Source organism: Gracilinanus agilis, chromosome 5 (assembly GCF_016433145.1).
Source record: "Gracilinanus agilis isolate LMUSP501 chromosome 5, AgileGrace, whole genome shotgun sequence".
In the NCBI taxonomy this organism is placed as follows: Eukaryota; Metazoa; Chordata; class Mammalia; order Didelphimorphia; family Didelphidae; genus Gracilinanus; species Gracilinanus agilis.
The window spans coordinates 200,404,198-200,427,622 of record NC_058134.1 but is presented as its reverse complement, the minus strand read 5'-3'; the positions used below and the strand labels follow the sequence as shown (position 1 = coordinate 200,427,622).

General features: G+C 39.4%; 1 protein-coding gene across 1 annotated transcript; it reads left to right on the top strand.

The window, feature by feature from the left end:
• Positions 1–863: 863 nt before the first annotated feature.
• Positions 864–22,997, top strand: GPRC5A (G protein-coupled receptor class C group 5 member A). The gene is made up of 4 exons (XM_044677784.1): positions 864–943; positions 18,192–19,126; positions 21,175–21,233; positions 22,003–22,997. Exons 2-4 carry the CDS (start codon positions 18,211–18,213, stop codon positions 22,093–22,095), a joined length of 1,068 nt encoding a protein of 355 aa, XP_044533719.1. The 5' UTR covers positions 864–943; positions 18,192–18,210; the 3' UTR covers positions 22,096–22,997.
• Positions 22,998–23,425: the final 428 nt, after the last annotated feature.

The window sequence follows — 23,425 nt, the reverse complement described above, 5'->3', positions numbered from 1 at the left end:
TCCTCTGGCTTCCGTTCAAGTGCAGGTGGAGGAAGAGCTAGAAGGCAAGGATGGGCTAGACTAGAGGGAAAAGTCAAAGCCAGGGGAGACCGCGCGCGGGGGAGGAGTGAGTACTTCGAGAAGACCTGGCGGTCTTGGTGGTCCCAGTTCAGAAAGATCGGCAGAAGGACGAATTCGAATCGTTCACTTCTTCCCCACCTAAAAGTCAGACGCCCTCCCCTGCTCCCCCGCATTCCGAGGACTAAGCGGGTATCCCTTTCCCTTTCGCGCTCAGCACGGCGACTTCTCGGAATCCCTGAGCAGCCGCGGGGGACGCATGCTCGGGTGAAACTTGCGCATGGAGTTTGTACAGCATCTGCCCGAGACCAGAGTGGAGGGTGAAGGCTCCCCTTGACCAGGGACCCTGGGGAGGGGGAAAGCTACAGTCAGGGCTTCTCTCCTAGCTTAGTTGTAGGGACAGCCCATAAGGAGGCTTGCTGCTTAAAGTTAGCAGGATCGCTCCCGCATTTCATTCCTTCCCCTAATGCTCAGGGACCGGCCGTCGGAGGAGAGGGGAGCCAGGCAGCTTGATGAATCGCACTTGATTCAACTGGGCTGGGAAAGAATAAGGTTCCATCCCCACCCTTTCGGGGGTGACTGTGCCGCTTACGTCAGACAGTTTTGAGTTCATTCTCTGGCACCAAGACCTTATTTTCTTAACAGCATGAAGTTACGGTGGAACGGGAGTAGGCGTGTCCTTCCCCAACCACCCACCTTTCCCCCACTCTTTGTCCCTCTCCTCCCCTCCCTTCCCCGCCCCTTTCCGCCTTGAGCTGCATTTATAACTGTTCCAGGGATCAAGTGCGGATTGCTGCCCGAGAGTACGAGGCTAGAGGCTAACTTTTCTGAAAGGAGCGGTCAAGTTCACTGCCCCCAAGTTTCAAGCTTCGTCCCAGAGCCAAGGGTAAGTCGGGCCCATAGCTGGGCCAACACCACCCTGTAGCTTCTAGAGCTAAGTAATAACTTGGGATTTGAGATACAGCATCAGGATGCTAAGATGGGGGCCGTGGGAGGAGCTGAAGAAAACGAGGGGAGAAATCACGGTAAAAGGAGAGACCTGGCTGTGTGAAAGACTCCCAAGTAAAGAATTTGGGGGGCTGATGTCAGTTTAGATACTTTTTTTTGGCTGGACTTTCAAGATTAAGACAGGTAGGGTTAAAAAAACCCACCTCAAAACATAACGAGGGTACTGATTTCTGCTGGGACTCATGCTACACAATTTTGAATACCCCAATAGCATAATTTTGGCCAAGGCAGAGGTAAGCAGTTGAGGCCATTTGGGGGGGTGTCATTATTTAATATTTTAAAATTTTCCCCATGGCTACCTGATTCTTGTTGTCTTCCTTTCCTCTTCCCTCCCCTCTCCTGGAGTTGACAAGCAATTCCATTGGGTTATACATATATTATCACTCAAATCCTATTTCCATATCATTCATTTTTGTAATAGAGTCATCTTTTAAAACTAAACCCCAGATCATACACCCATATAAACAAGTGATAAATCATATGTGTTCTTCTAGATTTCTGCTCCCACAGTTCTTTCTCTCAGTGTGGATAGCGTTCTTTCTCAGAAGTCCCTCAGAGTTGTTCTAGATCAATGCATTGCTTTTACTAGCAAAGTCAATTACATTTGATTGTTTTGAGTCATTTTTAGGGATTTCAGACTGTCAGCTTTCTGGAAAGTGGAGAGTTTTTTTTATATAAAAATTTAAAAAGTTTTTTATTTTTATTTTGAATATTTTCCCATAGTTACATGTTTAATGTTCTTTTTCTCTCCCCCAATCCCCCCTGCCCCCCAGTAGCTGACACACAATTCCAAAGTGGAGAGTTTCTGATGGGGATCAAAGGATGTAATAATCGTGACTTTTTTTCCCCCATTCAAATGCTCCTGGCATCATTGTGCATTTATGAGCCAAACTATTCAACCTCTCCATGATTTGAGAAGCAAAAATATATACATTTTTGGGGTATTGTGGTGTCATTATTCTTTTTCCACTTAACTCACCCCACCCAATATATTCCCTAGTAAACTGTCAGCTTCACTGTGCTCCACGTGAAGAGGCAGTATATTTCATCCTAGAAAAAATAAGGAATGAGTAACTAGTTGGAAAGCCTTAATTTCCTTTATCAACCTGATTATCTATAGTTTGAGTGATAGACCTAAAGGGTTGGCTGTTCAGTTTTTTCTTATATAAACACCCTGATATAAAAGTGAACTTTTGTACTGTTGGCTCCTCATCTCTTGTTTCTGATCCTGTTGGGTGGCAGAAGTGAGGACAATCTTTGCTTAGAGATCCCAATCAAGCTGTGGTTGGGGAGAAGGGAAGAAATAAATTTATCAGTAGATGACATGTATAGTCCATGTTCCATGCTGTTATTACAGCCTAAATGGGGATTATAATGAATGATTATTTGTTAGTGGTTGGAAGTGCTCAGATCAGTTGCCTTTAGCATCTGTTGGGAAAAGCTCACACTAGACGGGGACCATTTCATGTCAAAGAAATGAAGTAGGAGATCTGTGGAGGTCCTTTCTAATTCCGTGTTTTGGCCAGACTATCTTTCTTTGCGGAAGTCTAGGAGAAGCCAACTAACTTCTGGGGTAGAACTTTTGAAAGCTTCAAAGTGCTATATGTATAAATGTGCTTAGTAATTTGTTCAGGGGAATAGTCTCCTCACTCCAAATTCTCTTTCTAGGGGTGCTTAAGGGGTTGAGGCCCAAGGGAGGGAGTCAGGATAGACTCTATTCAGTAAAAGATTAGTTTGCTGAGGCTTGAGCCCTACCCTCCAGGTATATGCTGGCTGTAGCCTTCTGTGGTGGAGAAAGGATACCTGGCTTACATAAAAGAGTCCCTCCCAAGGGTGTGTAAACCCAAAGAGTCCCTCAGTGCCCAAGTGAAAAGTTGGTGTGGTTTAGTGGGAAATGCTCTGACCTGGTGATTCAAGAAACTAGGTTCTCATTTTTTTTTTCTGTTAATTGATTATCTTTATTTTGTTCAATTGTACTCTACTCTTCCTGACCCAGTGGACCATATGGACCAGGGGTTTTTCTTGGCAAAGATAGAGGAGTGGTTTGCCATTTCCTTCTCCAGTGAAATAAGGCAAATGGAAGTTAAATGACCTGCCCAAGGTGACATAGCTAGTATGTCTGAGGTCAGATTTGAACTGAGGTCTCCCTGATTCCATGCCCAGAGCTCTATCCACTGAGTCATTTAGCTGCCTCAATTATCTCTGTAATTTTGAGTAATTCATTTAGGCTTACTATACCTGGGTTTTCTCATCTAGAAAATGGATGATTGGATTAGATCAAAGTGTATTGAGTCAAACTGAGGCCAAACCAAATCAAAATGCAATCGGGAAACATTTAACAAAATAAATAAAATACAATACAGTAGAGATAAAGTTAATTTGTGGTTTTCTAAGTCAGTGTGGCCTGCAAGAATGCCTTTCTATGTAAATGTTATACTTACTCTTAAGATGACTTTTATGGAAACTTTCAGCTGTACTATTCAAATATGATGATTCTTTTCTCACCTGTAGCCCAAGACAAAAAGAGCTCAAAGATGTAGACTCACACAGACTGGATTTAATCCTGGGGCAAGCTCGGTCCCAAAGAGAGGAAAGTCAGACTTTTTTCTCCTACTCTATCACTCATTATATTTCCATCCCAGGACAGAGCTCCTGGGAAATTTTTGTTTTTTAATAGCCCTTACCTTCTGTTTTAGAATTGATGCTATCTGTTCTAAGGCAGAAGAGTGGTAAAGACTAGGCAATGGGTGTTAAGTGACTTGCTCAGGGTCAAATAGCTAGGAAGTATCTGAGGCTAGATTTGAACCCAGGACTCCTACCTCCAGACCTGGTTCTCTATTCACTGAGCCACATAGTTGCCCCAGAAAATCCCTTTTAACAAAGTTTAGGCGTGGCTCACATGGAAAGTCTACCCTCAACAATCCTGAGGGACTTATGGGAAAGAATGCTACCCACATCACAAGAAAGAACTGTGGGAGCAAAAACTCAGAAGGAAAACATTTGATTTTTTACTTTATATGAGTACTGGATGTGGGGTTTTGGTTTTTAAAAGATTATAACAAAAATGAATAATATAGAAATAGGTATTGAGTGATAACATATGAATAACCCAGTGGAATTGCTTGTCAGCTCTGGGAGGGGAGAAGGAAGAAGGGAGGGAAAGAACATGAATCATGTAATCACAGAAAAATAGATTAAAAAATTTAAAAATAAAGACTACCCTTAAAGGGATTAAAAACATCCCTTCAAGAAAGTTACTCAATGGACAAAGTAGTAGATGTCAGGTATAGGTGAGCTATTTATTTCCTCAACCATAAAAAAAATGCTTAAAGCAAAAAATACTCATAAACATGCCTTAACGTGTATTTAAAACACTTGGTGGGACCATTGAACAAATATTTTATATTGACTTCAGATTTGTATTGTCTTACTTAGCAACTCACAAAGTATGAACTTCCTGCCAAGCTAGGGCATGGCTTGGGATTTAGCTGCTCCAGAGCTTTCCTGGTGATTTTTCCTGGCAATGGTCTGAATTTGAGAAGAGGAATGGTTGTAGGGATCTACTTGTCTCCCTCTCCTTTCCACGGTATGCTCATTGGCCTATTTGCTCCTCAGTTTGAGGAATTCTAGTCTGAGAATCCAAGATGGCATATCTCTACTGCCTTCCAGGTAGAAGGAAAAGTGGTGTGGTTCTTGAGTTCTCATTCTGGAGTTTTGGCCCGGTGGACCAGACCGGCACCCCAGAATTCACATGGAGAGAAGAGAGGCAATGACATAGCGCTGGTGTTCAGTAGCTCCATATAGGATGCACTAGCACTAGGCACAGGGATGCTCTATGAAATATTACTGAATTGTTACAGTGTATAGGAAGGGGACCGTGGGAATGGTGGGTAGGGCAACAATGGCCCTGGAAGGGATTGTATCCCCACCAGTCTCTGACTAATTGTGCTCACGGGAGTAAGAGATTTAGAGCCAAAGACATTTTTGAGTTTGTCTATCTCGTCCAATCGCCCTCATGTTACAAACAAAGAAACTGAGGTCCAGAGAAATGTCTGTCACAGACTGTAAATACCAGTGTCAGAATTCAATCTTTCTGGCTTGATTTAGTCTCCTGGGAGGTAGGTGGTGCACTGGAAAAATGAGCTGGACTTTGAAACTGAAAATGCAAATTCACATCCTATCCTAAGTGCCCACTCTACATGATCTTGGGCAAGTCACTCAACTGCTTTCTGCCTCAGTTTTCTCCCTTGTAAAATGGGGGCAATAATACACCTTCCACCCCAAGTGTCTGTAAAGATAAAAGATTATATTTGTTAAATACTTTGCAAACTTTAAAGTGCTATCTATATAAATGCTAGCTTTCCCCCCTTTCTTTCTAGCAGCAACTAGATAGATGGTACAGTAGACAAAACTTAAAATGCCCAGTTTAAATCTGTAGGACCCTGGACAAGTCACTTAACTTCTATCTGATTTAGTTTCCTCAACTGTGAAATGGCGATAATAATAGTGCCTACCTCCCAGAGATGTTGGGAGGATTAAATGAGATAATATGTGTAAAGCACAGTACAGTGCCTAGCACATAGTAAATACTTAGAAAGCTCTTATTTCCTTCCTTTTTCCCTTTATCATTATTGGCACTGACTCAGTGACTAAAACTTTACTTTCATGGCTGGATCTCAGTGTTGTTATTCAATCACTTCAATCAGGTCCAATTCTTTGTGACCTCTTACAGTATAACAAATTTAGAAGAATAATTATTAAAACTTAGAAGAAAAATAAGTGATCATTTGAGAGCCTTTTAATTTGTTCTTCAACTCTGCATTGCCTATTTTCACTTTTTCACTGTTAATTGAAAATAATGATTTTTTTGGGGGGGGGTCAATCACTTTATTAACTAAAGCAAAGTGGCAATTCTTGGGTCTATAAAATGAAGTAGAAGCTAATGTCTACTAGAACTGATTTCTTTTCTTTTTAAAAATTTAAACCTTTACTTTCCATCTTAGGTCAGTTCTAATACAGGAGAGTGGCTAGGGCTGGGCAATTGGGGTTAAGTGATTTGCCCAGAGTCACACAGCTAGGAAGTGGCTGAGGCCAAATTTGAACCAAATTTGAATTTGAGGTCTTCCCGACTCCAGGTGTTCTATCGGCTGCATTATCTAGCTGTCCCCATTGATTTCTTTTCTAATGGTTTCCCAGTGTCTTGCTTTTTATCCTTCTGAATATTAGAGTCCATGTAGTTTGTCTGAGTTCCAATGAGGTTGGCAATTATCCGGGAGAAATATTTGATCCGTTGGTGGCTTTTACTAGGTCATTTTCTCACAAGTGATATGAAAGGAAACTTAATCCTGTTGTATTATTCAGGCATTTTTCATTAGTTGCCATTCTAGGTTACTATTTGTGTCAATGGAGTTTGATAGGATGAATCCTTGTAGGATTTTTTCCCATCTTTGGATTCCCAATTTCCATAAAGATGGAACCAATGGCTGGAGAAGGGTGACGATCCCATCCCCTTTTAAGAAGAAATGCCATCTGGATATAATTCCAGAGACTGGTATGAGCACGTATTGTTCTGCACTTCAAAATGCTTTCACCTCATTACTTAGGATTACTAATGAGTAACTGACTTTGATTATAGGGACAACAATGGCTTAATTAACATTTTCTGAGCATATACTAGGCAGAAAACTATGTATCAAAGAAAAATGAGAACAGGACTTTGTACACGTAATGAGTGCTGAAGCTGCCACTGGATTGCTACAAGTGCTTAATAAATCTTTGATGAAATTTGAAGTTGAACTTATAGTATAAGAAACTTAACATTTAATTGGGAAGATTACACTGGCACCATATCATAATCTTTAAGTGTTGGAAGAGACCTCAGAGATCATTTAAGCTAATCTCTTCCTTTTACATTTGAGGAATATGAGTCTCAGAGAAATTACATGATTTACCCAGGGGCACACCTGTAGGTTATAAAGTCAAATTTCAAACTGAGGTCTTCTGACTCCAAATCTCCTTCCAAATGCACCATTAAACATGAACACAAAAGAACATATTTCAAGGCAAAACAAAACATAGTAGTTCAAACTAGATACCTAAGGGATACGGAATGAGGTGGATTTAATCTAGAAAGCCATTGTAAAAGAGACAAGTTTTAAGTCAGGTTTTGAAGGAAGGAGGCTGACATGGATTGATAAAAAACAATAAAGAGGATAAACAGTCAGGGGGATTGTTGTGTAGAAACAGAAGTACATTTGTCTGTTGATCTGTAAAAGTCTTATCAAACTCTGAAATATTGTTTTTTGAACTAAAAAAATTTTGGGGGCTAGATGAGGAGCTGGAAAATTGGAGAAAAGATGGTATTAAGATGAGTAGGGCAAATTGATGAAGAACTTCCAACTCAAGATGAGAAGCGTGGATTGGTTTTTCTAGGCAAAAAGGGGCCAGTTTGTATGGCCAAAATTTCCTCAGAGATTTTTACCATGAATGGAGCTTGAGCAACTTCTGGCTAAGAGAGCTGCATGGAAGGACATAAAGGAGCTCAGCTGTCCCACAATACCCTCATGAGAGGTATGGAGAAAATACGGAAGAGAATTAACAGCTTAGAACAGAAGGTAGCAAACTTTGTCTAAGAATTAGACTCCTTGATCATTAGAATGAAACAAAGAGAAAGGAATGATTCCATGAGACAACAAGAATTATTAAAATATGATGAAAAGGTTAAAAAATAGAAGATAAAAATATATATTATCAAAAACATCTCACCTGGAAAACAAGTCAAGAGAGAGAATCCTAGAATCATCAGACTACCTGGAAAATCATTAGTTTTTTTAAATGCCCAATACCATATTTCTAAAACCATAAATGAAAACTGACCAGATATTTTGGAACCAATGGGCAATGTGAAAATATAAAGGATCCATCAGTCACCCAAATGAAAACTCTCAGAATGACACAGTCAAAATCCAGAAAAAGTACCATAAGCAGTCATAAAGGAAGAACTTAAGTACTTTGGTAACTGAACCATAATTAAGGGCACATAAACAACATTAGTGGCAATCTTTATAAAGGAAAAGAGATCTTGCAATATGAGAAGAAAAGGCATAAGGAGATAGAAGAGTGGGAAATAAATGATTAGCAATCATAATTGTGAAAGTGAATGGGATGAACTTTCCCATGGGAGTAGCAGAATTGATTAGAAAACACAACCCAGCAATGTTTGCAAAGAACACATAGGAAAAAGAAAGATTTACACAGAGTTATAATTAGGGATTGCAATAAAATTATTATGCTTTAATTGATCTAAAAAATAGGGGTAGCAATCAAAATCTCAGGAAAGCTTTAGTAAAAACAGACTTGATTAGAAGAGATACATGGAAACTCTTATGTAAGCAATGCACCATAGATCATGAATTAATACTGTCTTAATATTGCATACCAAATGATATAACATCTAAAGGAAAAGTTAGTCATATTATAGGGAGAAATAAACAGTAAGACTATAAATAGTGGGGGACTTCAGTTGACTACTTTCAAATCTAGACTCTAACAAAGATTTAAAAAAAAGTTAAGGATGAGAATAGGATTTTAGGAAACTTGAATAGGTTAAATCTTTGGTCAGTACTGAATGGGAACAGAGAGGAGTATATGTAGAGTATATGTATATGTATTTGTGAACTGTGTATTCTACCAAAATTGAACATATATCAAGGCATAGAACTCAAAAACAAATGTAGAAAAGCAGAAATATGACATTCGTTACTGACTAAAATGTAGTAACTATTATATTCAATAAAAGCCTTTTAAGAGGGACAGCCAGTTGGTTCAGAAGATCGTCAGACCTAGAGATGAGAGGTCCTGGGTTAAAATTTGTCTCTGAATACTGAACAGCAGGAAGAATGGGTTGATTATTTGGTAGTGATCAGGTCATCAGAGGCTTAATTGGACTGAGATTAGTTGTGATCTCATTGACTTTATCTTAAGATGACACATACCTAGTAGATATATCCCTAATGTAGAGTATGCATCTATGTACGCTGTCTGTCCGTCTGTCTGTCTGTCTCTTTCTCTCTCTCTCTCTCTCTCTCTCTCTCTCTCTCTCTCTCTCTCTCCCTCTTTTTCCCTTCCTCCCTCTCTCTTTCTCCCCCACTACCTTCCTTCCTCCTCCACACTCTCTCCCTCCCTCCTTCTCTCTCCACCTCTTTTCTTTTTTTAATGCCAGACCTCCTAGTTTTCGAAATCCCCTTTTAGCATTTTATAACTCTTTCCTTCTTTATCCATCAGGCCCATCTGAGGGACATAATAATACCTCACATTTCTATGGCACTTTATGTGAGATATGTAAGATGAGTCCTATTATCCCCATTCTGAAGATGAGGAAACTGAGGTTCATGGAAGCTCAAAGTGGTTTGTCCATGGCTATACATCAAAATTCAGATGTCCTAATCCAAGATCCTAATCCTAATCCCAATCTAATACCCCTTCTTATCTCAGATGCCTTCTTCAGTGATTCTTAATTCATACTTCTGACAAAACTAAGTAAGCACTCTCAACAGTTAAAAATCTGATTTTCCTCACACAAATATGTAACTGTTTAAGACCCTACTCTTAGCCTCTGGTTAATGAAAAAGGTAACAAATTTGGAGAAAGAAGAAACATATTGGAAATCTGTCTTTGTGGTATGCTATGAATTAGCTCTGTGATCACTTCACCTCTGGGCCTCACTTTCCTCATTTGTATAAAGAAGGATGATGACTTCTAAGAACCCTTCCCATTCTAAATCTTATGATGTTATATTTTATTTATTTAAAATTTTAAAAATTAAAACTTTTACCTTCTTAGAATTGATATCAAGTATCAGTTCCAAGGCAGAAGAGTGGTAAGGGTCAGGCAATTGAGGTTAAGTGACTTGCCTAGGGTCACACAACTAAGAAGTGTCTGAGGCCAAATTTGAACCTGAGAGCCCCCCCCATCTCCATGTCTGACTCTTTATCTACTGTTCTTGGTCCTGCATTTTAACACATGAACATCAGACTTAAATAAAATGATTTTCTGCTGTGTGTTGCAAATGCAAAATAGTTGGAAACAGGTTTATAGATAGGGAAGGGAAAAAATCCTCTTTTTAAGGAAGAACTGTTGTGATTATTGTTGCTTAAAATAGTCCCTCAGAGACAATTAAGAATCCTTCTTTCTCCCTCCAAAAGGGAGAAGGGAACATTGCAATTGGAAGTAAACTGTTATTGCTTTACTTTCCAGAGAAAAGAAAGTATCTGTCCTTTTCCCTGTTTTCCTTATCCTGCTCAGTGGAGGTGGGGACCTCTGTCCCAGCAGTCTCAAAGCTTCTCTTCTGTTGTCTTCTTAATCAATCATTGAGGCGCTCACTGCTGGTATCCAAGGGAAGGCAAGAGACCAAAGGCATTAGGGGAAGATGCCCTACGAAGTTCTCTTCTAGGAAAATCTCTGCCATTCACACCAGGATTAGACCCATTGGGCAAAGCTCCATTCCACCAAAGCTCCATTTGAGGGTTGCCAAGTTGATTTCTCCATATTTACCTAGTAACAGTTAAAACTATGTGTCAACAAACCAACTATCTCAGTGGGAATGAAAAGAGAAGGAAAACATTCTTTCTGCCAGACATCAACCACTCTTAGGATTGATTAAAGAGGTTGAGAAGTAGATTGTTGAAAACTGATGGAATTTTAAGCTGAATGGAATGTGATTCCACCAGGCTGGGTCTGGTCTTCCTTCTTGTACCCTAAACTGGACTTGGTTACTGAACCAGCCCATCTCTGACTAATGATCCCTAAATTACCTTAGAGCCACTCAGAGGGAATATGCAGACAGATGATCAGCTTCATGAAAATTCTGAACTTGAAAGAAGCAGAGGGTTTTTTTTTTTTTTTCAGGGAGAGGTCTTCAATGGGCTATCAGAGGAACTTTTTAATGTTTTTCTTAACTGGGCAGTCTCGGAAAATGTTTGTTGAATGACTGACTGACTGAAAGAATATACCAATTAATGACAGAGAATTTCTGTTCCATCTACTTCCAGCACTCAACAGAGAGAATCTGAGCTCCCTGTTCATTTCTGTAGTAGCAGCAAGAGGGACTGAAAACTCCCAGGGAAGTCCCTAATGGTGATCACATCTCTGGTACTATCTGTATTTCATCTCTGTTTCCTTCATTTACATCCTTCTCCCTTTTAGTTTTAATTCTCTTAAGAAGACATCAGAGGAAATCCTGACTCTTTTGTTGTCATTTTCCTTTTGGCTACTGTATGTGGAAGAATGGTCTTAGAGAGAGAGAGGGTCAATGAAGTCTAACCAAATGGGAACTCCTATGTGTGGGTGTGAGGGTGGAAGAGTACGCAGAAGCAAGAAGATATGGTGTAGAGTGGTAAATGGATGTAGAGTTCATGAAGTATAGTTTATGGTGTGCTAAACCTCAAGTTAGGAGTCCTGGGTATGAATTTCTAACTCGGTCACCTACCAGCCATATGGCCATGGGCAAATCACTTATTTTCTTGGTCTTAGTTTCCTTCTCCACATTACAAAATAGGTGTGATAATACCTGCCTTTCACAGTTATTGTGAAGAAAGTTCTTTGCAAACCTTAAAGTACTTTATAAGTAAGAATTATTATTACTTCTAAATTGTTCTGTCTGCTGTGGAGCCTGAGTAAGCCAAACAGGGAAAGGAACTCTGTCCTTGAACCTCTTTTCTCTTTTTCTTAGTGTGGTCCAAGGGAAAGAACCCTGGGTTTGAAAGCAGAAGACAGAAGTTTCACATCTAGTGAGCAACAGATATTTATTGTGCAAGGCATTATGCTAAAAACTAGTGAGACAAAGGCAAAAATAATCCCTGCCCTCATGAAGCTTATATTCTTATTGTGAGTAGATGTATAACATATAAACAATAAATATAATACAAGTTATTTAAGGAGAGAGAGAATCCAAAAAACTAGGAAGATCAGGAGAGATCAAAGGTAACTGAATTGAACCTTAGATGAAGGTAAGCATTCTGAGATAGAAAGATGAGAGGGAGAATGAAAGAGGTTGGGTGTCTGGCGGGAGAGGAGAAGAGCAGCACAGAATTTAGAGAAGTGCAAATAATCTAAATGTATTTTATGAAGGGGACCAGGATGAATATAAGCCTAGAAGACTAGGTAGAAGCTAGACTGTCAGGGGCTTTGAATATACTACACTAAGAAGCTTTTATTTATGCAAAAGAATGGAAAGTCATTAAAGAAAGGTCTTTGAATAGGGCAGTGGAATGGTTAGACCTGTGCCTTAGGAAAATTGTTTTTGCATATGTGTAGAGGATGGATTGGATCAGGATTGGATCAGGAAGAAAATGGGAGCAGGGAAACCGCATAATAGTTTTAAAAAGGGTCTAAACTAAGACATTAGCCATGCATAGAGAACAGAGCAGGTGGAAGAATTGTGGGCACAGAATCAAAAAGTCTGCAACTAAGGGGATATCAGAAGTTAGAAATAGGAAAGAGTCAAAGTGATTCCAAGATTTCAAGAGTGACTGGGAAAAGGGTTGCGTTCTTAACAGAAATAGAGATATTTAGATGAGAGGCACATTTAAAGAGAAAGAAAATGAGTTCCACTTTGGACATGTTGAGTGTGAAATGCTTAGAAGTCATTGATTTTGAAATGTAAAAGAGGCATTTGATTGGGGATTATGGTTTAGGAAGGGATTTAGGTTCCCTGTGAAAATATAAAAATATACACATGTATATGTGTATAGGTATATATACACACATGATATGTTTGTACATATACATATAGGCATGTATACATATGCATGTCTATATGTATATACTTGGGAATATACCTTTACATGAATATATAGGTATATAAATAACTGTAAGCATATATATTCTAATTGATTTATACATAACCTAAGCTTCTTCCTGTACTCTAATCCCTAATCACCAAATGCCTGCTTTACATTTCAGAGTCAGTGACCCCTAAGCATTTTGAATTAGACATATCCAAAGTGGAACTTACTATCTTTCTCTCTAAACATGCTTTTTGTTTATCTCTGTCTGTCTGTATATCCATCTATCCATCCATCTATCTATCTATCTATCTTTGTATCTGTCTATCTATTTCTCAAACTGTATGTCTGTCTCTATGTGTTTATCTCACCTAAGTCCAGCTCTAAAGTGCTAGATTTATGCATATTGGACTTCATATAATCTTGGATATATCACATAAACCACCCTCTTTCCTTCCCCTCCAAAATCAGAATTTAGTGAATCCTAGCTCAAGTCAAGGTTTTCCTTGGGAATCAGAATTTGCCTAATGTCTATGTCTCTACAATAAAAGAAAAGAGCCTTCAACTTCTGGATAAGCTAGCAAGCTACCAAGACACTGAATATAAGACAAACTTTATTGGGCCAACAGAAAACACAAAAGACTTGTTCATAAGTCCTTAACTAGTAAAAACACACCTTCTTCCCCCTTTGGCGAATTCCCTTCCTCCAATGACCTATATATCCCTTTAGTTTTAAAATACTATCTTAGTTTGACATCTTTCAAATTCTTGATTGCTAGAGAGAGGCAACCTTACTTCTAGAAACCTGCATTTCAGACAGGAATCTATATCACCTTTTATCTGGGATGGAGATCCCTGCCATTGGAGAAGCACTTCAATAGAGAGTAATCCCCCACTTCCTGGACCTGGCTCCTGGAGTCAGTGAAGGACAAGGTTCATATTTGATTCTCTGTATTCTGGCTTTGTTTCTTGATGTTTCTTAACTTAAGCTTCTATCTGGTCCAGGATTTGGTTCTATCTGGGAACTCTCCTGTTGCTTCACCATCACAGCTTGTTTGCTGATTGAACTCCCTTTAGAATGTAAGCTCCTGGAGGGGAGGGACCATTTTTCTTTTTTTTTGCTTGTATGGGTATCCTCAGTGCTTAGCACAGTACCTGAAACACAGTAAACCGCTAATAAATATTTGTTGCCTCCCTACGTGGTGTTCCTTTCTAGCTCTACATTCTTTCCCACATCCCTGTCCTACCCTGTTCCCTTTAACATTAGGCATAAATCCCTATTGCTTTCCTTTAGCCATTATGATTCTTTCCTGCCTGCTAATTTCTCTCCCTGGACCTTATTCTGATTAGCTCAGGACTTCCTGGTTGAGAGCATGCCATTGGTATGCTGCTGGAAGAAGGGAGGGACTGTTTATGATATAAATCACAGAATCTAAGGATAGGAAGAGACCTTAGAGGTCATCTGGTCCAATTCATACTAGAACAAGAATTCCCTCTAAAGTAAACTATTCTCAGTAAGAAGCTTAGAAACGAAGGAACTAGAAAATGTTTTTCCTGGACCAATTATTTGCTCCTGGAAAAAAGATCTTATTCTTTGATGATTGGAAATGTGACTTCAGAATCACATAACTGCGAGCGCTATGGGTTTATAGTCAGAACTTCCTCCCCACAACAATCACTTTCAATAGTGAACAGGAAAAAAAAGTCAGAATTTTGAAAGTTCATTCATGGGATGATGTATTGTGCATTGTGTTGGTTGGAATTAGAAACAGGATTCTATTATTTAAAATTAAAATAACACTAGCCAAAAAAAAAAAACCCACCCAAAACAGAGGCTTTAATAAAAAAAATACTAAAAGGATAAGATTCGAGCAGCTAGCTAAGCTAAGTTATCAGAACTCATGGTACTCTGCAGAGAAACCATTGGCCCCTAATGAAGTCTGGCTGTTTTATAGTATGTGGTCTTGCATTTAATAGAGACTTAGTAAATATTTGTTGAATTAAATTTAGTTTTAAGTTGCCCATGGAGCTTTGTTAGTAATATCTATGCCTAGGTTCATGATGAACCATTATATTACTCATCCTTTCCAGAACAACTTCACCTCTGTCCCACCCCTTTCCCAATCTAATCATTTGCTTTTGTCCTTAATCTGTTAGGATTTTGGCACCAGGGGCAGTGGGAAACTAGGAAGGAACTAAAGGAATTTCTTAGGGGATATATATTAAAAAAGCAGAACTCTGACTCAGAGTCTGAGTCATATGAGGGAAATAAGACATTTAATTCGTCCAATGTACTCTTTTTTAAAAATTATCTCTTGGGAGATATAATTTCTTCTCCTGATGACAGAAAGAGGAGCTATGCAACTCTTACTTTACTTAAAAAAAATTTTTTTTTCAACAAAAAATAGTAATCCTCAGACTAAAAAGGACAGAACAAAACATGGTGAATTGAGAGCTAGTAGCAAATATGTAGAGAGTAAGAGAGCTCCGAGGTCCTGTTGATAACTCAAGTCACTAGACCCAGATCAACAACGTCCAACCGAAAGGTCTGGCAGATGCTTATGGCTGAACCATTGCTATCTGAGACCTTTGAATGATCAAGGAGATGCCACTGGATTAAAGAGACAAGTGTGATACAGAGGAAAAAGCAATGGATTTATAGAAACCTGGGTTCAAATCCTACCTCTATAGATGTGAGTACCTGCATCTGTTAAATGAAGTGCTTGGACTTTGTTGTCATTCAGTCATTTCCAACTCTTCATGACTCCTTTGGGGGTTTCTTGACAAAGATACTAGAATTCTTTTCCATTTCTTTCTCCAACTCAATTTACAGACAAAGAATTGAGTAAATAGGAATAAGCGACTTGCCCAAGGTCACACATCTAGGAAATGTCTGAGGCCAGATTTGATTTTAGGAAATGAATCTTCCTGACTCCAGGACTACTACTCTATCCACTGAGACACAAATGGCCTGTATAGTCCCTTTTGACTCTAAATCTATGATCTTATGATCTCAGTTTTTAGAAAATGGAAGAGAATGGTGTCTTCAACCCTGGCAAAAACCTAGAAGGTATTATTAAAGGGATGATGAGTGAACACCTAAAAAAAGAAAACATTAATCACTAAAACCCAGCAAGCCTTTATTAAAGACAAATCTGAATAGATCAACACTATTTCATTTCCTTTTTTTAATGTCTTAGAATAGATATTAAATATCAGTTCCAAGGCAGAAGAGATATAAAAGCTAGACAATTGAGGTTAAGTGACTTGCTCAGGGTCACAGAACTAGAAAGTGTCTGAGGTCAGATTTGAACCTAGGACTTCCTTTCTTTTAGGCTTGGCTCTCTCTCTCCTCTGAGTCACCTAGCTGTCCCTGCTTCTGCCTCTCAAGCTTATCACTTAAAAAAATTGAAGATAGGGTGTAGATCTCTTATTATTTTTAATTGGGTTCTGTGATTTCCTCATTCCTAGTGATGACACTCCTTTTAGTCCCAATTAAATCTCACCTTTTACTGGAAACCTTTTCCATTCCCCCTTGCCCTGACTTTTAAACTCATACCTTCTATCTTAGTATCAGTTCTAAGCCAGAAGAATGGCAAGAGCTAGGCAAATGGGATTAAGTGATTTGCCCAGGGTCACACAACTAGGAAGTGTCTGATGCAGTATTTGAAACCAGTATATCCTTCCAGCTCCAGACCTGGAGCTCTATCCACTGTGCTACCTAGTTGTCCCTCCTCATCCCCTCTGAATTCTGGTGCATTTCTTCTGTTAATTATTCCTTACCTACCTTACATATTGTTTGCTTTGTATATACAGTATTTGTTTCTATGTTGTCTCTCCCATTAAATTGCAAGCTTCATAAAGGCAGAGACAATCTTCTTACTTTTTTTGAATTTCCAGGACTCAGAACACTGCTTGGTCCAAAGTAGGTGCTTAATAAATGTTTATTGATTGATTGATTGACACTCTCTGCCAATATGGATCATTGATTACTTTGTAATTTATAGTCTTAAAGAGTTGCCTGTGAGTACTAAGAGGATAAATGATTTGTTCAAAGTTATATAGCCAGAATATGTAGAAGAACTTGAGTCTGAGACTGGTTCACTATATCTCATTCTTTTTTTGTAGGCAAACAAAAATAGCTGAAAAGACAACCTTAGAAGACTTTTTATTTTGATCCCAGTTTACTACCTTAGATAGCAATCACTTCTTGTGTCTCTCCTGATGCTCCAGGTGTTTGCTGAGATACTGGCTCATAAAATTAAGCTTTGGAATGAAATAGATTAAAGAATGAGTCCTTTCTCATGATGAAAAATGCCATCTGCCTCCAGAGAAAGAACTTATGGAGTCTGAATTTAGACTGAGACAAACTATATTTTATTTTATTTCTTCACTTTTCTTTTGTTTGTTCAAATTCTCTTTCACAAAATGGCTAATGTGGAAAGATTTTTATACTATTATTCATGTAAAATCTATATTAGATTGCTTGATGCTTCAGAAAGAGGGGAGGGTTGGGAGGAAGAGTAAGAATTTGGTTCAAACTTAAAAAAAGAAAGTTAAAAAAATTTTTTTATGTAATTGAAAGAAAAAATATCAAGACAAACAAAAAGAATGAGTCCTTTGGTTTTAGAGCAACAGTTGATTTATAGTTTAATTAGGTGGAGAGAGATAAATATGTTTAATAAAATTGTCCAATTTATTATTAGAAATAAAAAACCTCTTGTCTTTCTACCATCATCATATATTTAACTGAATCTTTTGTGACTAATGACTGAATTTATTAATGCTTTTATTTATACCATTGTTTTATGACATTTTAGGACTCAAATTTTCTCCCTCATTCCCTCCTCTTCCCCTCCTCAAGGAGGTAAATAGTCTGATATAGGTTATATCAGTACATATAAAATTTACAATAAAAAACTCATGAAGGAAATAAGATAGAAGATAGCGTGCTTTGATCTGCAGTCAGACTCCAATAGTTCTTTCTTTGGCTGTGTATGACATTTTTTCACTGTGGGTCCCTTGTGTAAATATTGGCAACTTGCTTTGCTGATAATAGTTTAATCTTTCACATTTGATCATCATATATTATTTTTGTTACTGTATACATTGTTTTGATTCTGTTCACTTCATTTTGCATCAGTTCACATAAGTCTTTCCAGGCTTTTCTGAACTCATCCTGTTCATCATTTCTTATGCTGCAATAGTATTCCACTGCAATCATATACCACAACTTGCTCATCCATTCTCCAAACTCTCAGTTTCCAATTCTTTGCCAAATTAAAAAGAGCTGTTAGAATTGAATTTATTAATGTTTTACCCTTTTTTCCCCCTTCTGTCTAGAACTACTCTTTCAGCCATCATGACTTCCATCCCTAGGGGATGCTACAACATAAGCTCCACATACTATAATCTTTGTGACATGGACAGTCCTTGGGGCATTGTTCTAGAGACGTTGGCAGCAGCTGGAATTGTGACCTCGGTTGCCTTCATGTTATCTCTTCTTATTCTCATCTGCAAAGTCCAAGACTCCTGTCGAAGAAAAGTCCTTCCTACCCAGTTTATCTTTCTTCTGGGTGTGTTTGGCCTTTTTGGCCTCACGTTCGCCTTCATCATCAAACTCAATGAGACAACTGGTCCCACTCGTTTTTTTCTATTTGGAGTCCTCTTTGCTCTCTGCTTCTCTTGTCTACTAGCTCATACATTCATGTTGGCAAAGCTGGTCCGAGGGAAGAAGCCCCTATCAATGCTGATGATTCTAGCGTTGGCCTTGGGCTTCAGCTTGGTTCAAGACATCATCGCTGTTGAGTACGTTGTCATCACCATGAACAGGACCAACACTCGTGTCTTCGAGGAAATGCCAAGGACCCAGCGCAATGAAGATTTTGTAATGCTACTGATCTATGTCCTCTTTCTGATAGCTTTCACCTTCATCATGTCTATGTCCACATTCTGTGGCTCTTTTACTGGTTGGAAGCGTCATGGCGCACACATCTACATGACCATGCTTTTCTCCATTGGCATCTGGGTGGCATGGATTACTTTACTTTTAAATAACTCTTTTGAACCAATCTGGGATGATACCATCCTCAGCACTGCCTTGGTTGCCAATGGCTGGGTCTTCCTATTAATGTACATTTTCCCTGAGTTTATCCTCCTTACCAAGCAGCGTAACCCAAGGGACTATCCTGTGGAAGAAAATTTTTGTAAACCTCAATTCATGAAGCAGAGTTATGGTATGGAGAACAGAGCCTACTTGCAAGAGGAAATCACTCAAGGTAATACATGCAAGTTTACTTTACACAGAGATAGAGAGATAGTAATAGAATTTAAGAACTAGAAGTGACATCATTTAGTACAACTCTCTCATTTTATAGATAAATAAAACTTTTTATAGATATTTTATATTTTATACATATATATAAAACTATAAAAAATTTTATAGATAAAAAAGAGTAGAGAATTCAAATGACTTGCCCAAAGTCACAAAACTAGAAAGTTGAAAAAATAGGTATTTTGATTCCTAATCCAGTATTCTTTTGACTGGTTCCATGGCTGCCAACCCTAATATGTCTATGAATTTGATGTTCAGTCATTTTTGGTCATGTCTGACTCTTTGTGACCTCATTTGGGGTTTTCTTGGCAAAGATATTTGAGCTGTTTGCCATTTCCTTCTCCAGCTCATTTTATAGTTGAGAAAACTAAGGAAAACAGGGTTAAATGACTTGTCCATTAATCTGAAGCCAGATTTGAACTCAGGTCTTCTTCACTCCAGGCCTGTGTCTATCTACCTAGTTGCTTTATTTGAATAACTCTCTTTGGATTTTATAGCACTTTATCACATTATTTCATGGAGCCTTTACCACAGCATTATGGAGTCAGAAAAGATTATTATTCCAATTTTATAGATATGATTTAAAAACGTCTGATAGCCGAATTGCATTTTTAAGTTTATTACCATCCACACTTTGCATTATTTTGTCCCACTTGGGATAGAAACCTCATTTCATCCTTCTAATAATTCTGTGAGATGTTAGTACAATTATTATTATTAGCCCCGATTTACCGGTGAGGAGACATAAACACAGATAGCTAAGGTAACTAATCCAGGACACATGGCTGGGGAGGGATGGGGCTGGCACTAGAATCTAAATCTTGCCAGTAGGCAGAGGCAGTTCATGGGGTTCAATCGCTGCTCCCCTGGGAGAAGGAAGCTGTACCGATAGAACTCCACAGACCTCTCGAGCCTGCCCTTGGCGGCACTAAAGTTTGGGGCTAGCTTGGGTGTGAAGGACAATCATACCTAATTACATGGGTGGGTCGTTTGGGGACTAGAGATTGAGACCTTTCAGGGCAGACTGGATAGATCTGTTCCCAGTCATAATTCAATGGAATCTGCTTTCTGTAGCACCGTAGCCCTGAGAAGCAATTCCTCCTGCCTTTTTTCTCAAGGCTATGGTGATTCTCTGACAGTCTCTTGGAAGACCGATGAGACAAGGGCAATGAAGAAAAGGGTGTGGGTGTGCCAAGTTTAGACCTTCTGCTTGTTCCAGTGTACATAGAATAGTTTGGTTTTTTTTTTTTAATTTAAACCCTTACCTTCCATCTTGGAGTCAATAGTGTGTATTGAGTGGTAAGGGGTAGGCAATGGGGGTCAAGTGACTTGCCCAAGGTCACACAGCTGGGAAGTGTCTGAGGCCAGATTTGGACCTAGGACCTCCCGTCTCTAGGCCTGACTCTCAATTCACTGAGCCACCCAGCTGCCCCCAGTTTTTTTTTTTTAATGAAAAGTTCAAAAAGATTACTTCACCCTTATTTTTCTCTAATAAAATAAAATTCTCTAATAAAAAATATAATAATATAAAAATTGTACCTACCACAAAAGCAAAAATAGGTGAAATCAGCAATGGAACCCCTCTGGCACCCTCAAGATAACCATCATGACAATAGCTAACATTTATGTAGCACTTACTGGGTGCCAGGTGCTACGCTAAGTGCTTTGCAATGATTTTCTCATTTGATACTTAACAACCCTGGGAGGTAGCAGCTGCTATTATCATCCCCATTTTACAGATGAGAAAGCTGAAGTAAACAGAGGTTAAGAGACTTGCCCAGGATCAAACAGCTGATGAGTTTGAGTCCAGACTAAAACTCAGGACTTCCTGACCCCAGCCTGGCACTGGACACCTTCGGAGCCTTTGGGAAAGTGTTCTTGAAGAATTCCTTGGAGGGAGGGCAATGCTAGGGTCAGAGGCTTTCTTTGATGCTGAGACTCTATGTAGTTTGATCCAGAAATGTGTGACCTTCTTCTCTTTCTCTCTTTTAGGACCTGAAAGCCCTAGCAGCACCCTCTATGCTCCATACTCTACCCATTTTCAGCTGCAGGTAAATGGTTTACTTTCCTTTATTCACCTTTGGCATTAGGGCGTCAGAGCCACCTCTCGTGCTGTTTGAAACTGTGGGTCTAGAAAAGCACAGGTGGGACTCTTTTAGCCAGGACATCCCAGAAGGGACTGTGATGGAAGGGAAAAATAGGGGAAAGGGTACCCCAGAGTAGAATTCTACATATGGTTTCCAATCAGATTAGGGGTATGTTTTATGAAAAAATAACATTTAATGGGGCAGCTAGGTGGTGCAGGGGATAGAATGCTGGGTCTGAAATCAAGGAACTGAGTTCAAATCTGACCTTAGTCAATTCCTGGTTGTATGACCTTGGGCAAGTCACTTAACCCTTTTTGCCTCAGTTTTCTCATCTGTAAAATGAACTGGAGAAGGAAATAACCAACCACTCCAGTATTTTTGCCAGGAAAACCCCAAGTGGGATCACAAAGAGTCAGACACAACTGAATAAAATAACAACCATGTGCCAGGTACTATGCTGAGTGCTTCACAATTATGATCTCCTTTGATCCTCATAATAACCTTGAGAGGTAGGTGCTGTTATTATCCCCATTTTACAGATGAGGAAACTGAGGCAAATGAAGGTTAAGTGACTTATCCAGGGTCACAAAGCTAGTAAATATCTGAGGTCAGATTTGAATTCAGATTTTTCCTGACTCTAGGCCAGGTACTCTAACCAATGTACCGCCCAACTGTCTCAGTTTAATAATAACATCGTAACTAGTTTAATAGTACCATTGTTTCTTTTTTTCAGAATCAGGACTCTCAAAAGGATTTCTCAATCCCACGACCCAAGACCCGTTCAAGCCCCTATGATGATTATAGTGGAAGGAAAGTGGGCAATTAATATCACCATACAAAACGGGAAGATAAACACAAAACAGCAGTAGAACCAGCTGAGGGTTTACAGGGAAATGGGATAAACCTTCAAATGCTAAGGAAACTGGACTAAAGGGGCTCATTACAGGAGGGGTCATGAGAAGAGCTTCCTCCGTCTTAGCCCCAGTTCTCTCCTAACTCTTGGAAAGAAGGGAGCAAATCAGGCTGGTGTTGTGGGCGATGCTGTAGCTTTCTTTCCCCGGTTCCCATCCCAAAGTATTTTCTTTTACAAGTAGTTTTTGTCGATTCAAGATTAAAACCACCAGGGAGGGGGAGAAAGTTTATTCTGAATGCTGTATCTTTGGTTTATTGAAGTTTATTCATTCAAGTCATCCTTCTGAAGAGAGAGTGCTTAGATGTTTTTGTTGTCAAAGAACAGGATTGAAAAACAGTAAAAACAACAAAGGACCAGAATCAGCCACCCGATCCATTTCTGCCTGAATCTATCCCGAAAACCAGCCGCCTGACATCTGTCTTTCTCTGTGGGCACGAAGGACGACTCTTGCCACTCTAGATTTAGCCGCCTCCACAGACGTGTCCAAGAAGAGACGGACTTCTTTATTTCATAGGGCAAACCCTCCATTTGTTTCCCATTCAATTCCAAGTCTAAAGCTCTCTCTCGGTCGTTTCCCTTCTGGATGCCCCTTGCTTGAATAAGCCTGATGCTCTTTTCCCAGAAGAATTTGCTCTGTCCTAGAAGCAAAGTGTGGCACTGATCCTCGTCCCAAACCTAACTCTGCCACCTTGTAAATAGCCTAATATTGCCTTCACCCTTCCCTTTTCAGTAAACGTGTGGATGTCATTTTATTCGTGTGGAAGCCTTTTGTTATGTCATAAGTTATTCATTATTTCTCACATGGAATAAACAATCAAAGGTGAATTAGTGACTGAAGTCATTTATTTTCCACCCTTTCCTCAAACAGAGCAGGTTGTGGGAATTGTCCACGATGGGAGCTAAACCAAACTTCTGACGGGCTTTGGGCAGGGGCTTGGAGGAGTGAAGCTCACGGGGGATGGATTTGTATTCAGTAGAGGGCGATTGCCTCTCCCTTCTCCATTCTAGGTTTGGGACGTGTCCCCCCCAATGAAGCGGTCAGAATACTTCTTTCTGGGAAGTGGACAGCCAGTCTGTATAAAGCCAGGGTGGCCGGGGTGATGCCATGGTTTGTTAGGGAATAGGATCCAAACTCCTCTGGTGAGCAGCTTTAACATTTCTGGCTAAAAGGGATGGGGAGAGGAGAGGGTAGGGATAGGTGGCACATACTGTTTTAATACTTCTGGCCTTCCATTTTAGATTC

Excerpts from the sequence above, each read along its gene's own strand:
- GPRC5A (XM_044677784.1), top strand. The coding sequence starts at position 18,211 with ATGACTTCCATCCCTAGGGGATGCTACAACATAAGCTCCACATACTAT. Across the intron at positions 19,127-21,174 it reads GCAAGAGGAAATCACTCAAG|GACCTGAAAGCCCTAGCAGC; the intron begins GTAATACATGCA and ends TCTCTCTTTTAG. Across the intron at positions 21,234-22,002 it reads CTACCCATTTTCAGCTGCAG|AATCAGGACTCTCAAAAGGA; the intron begins GTAAATGGTTTA and ends TCTTTTTTTCAG.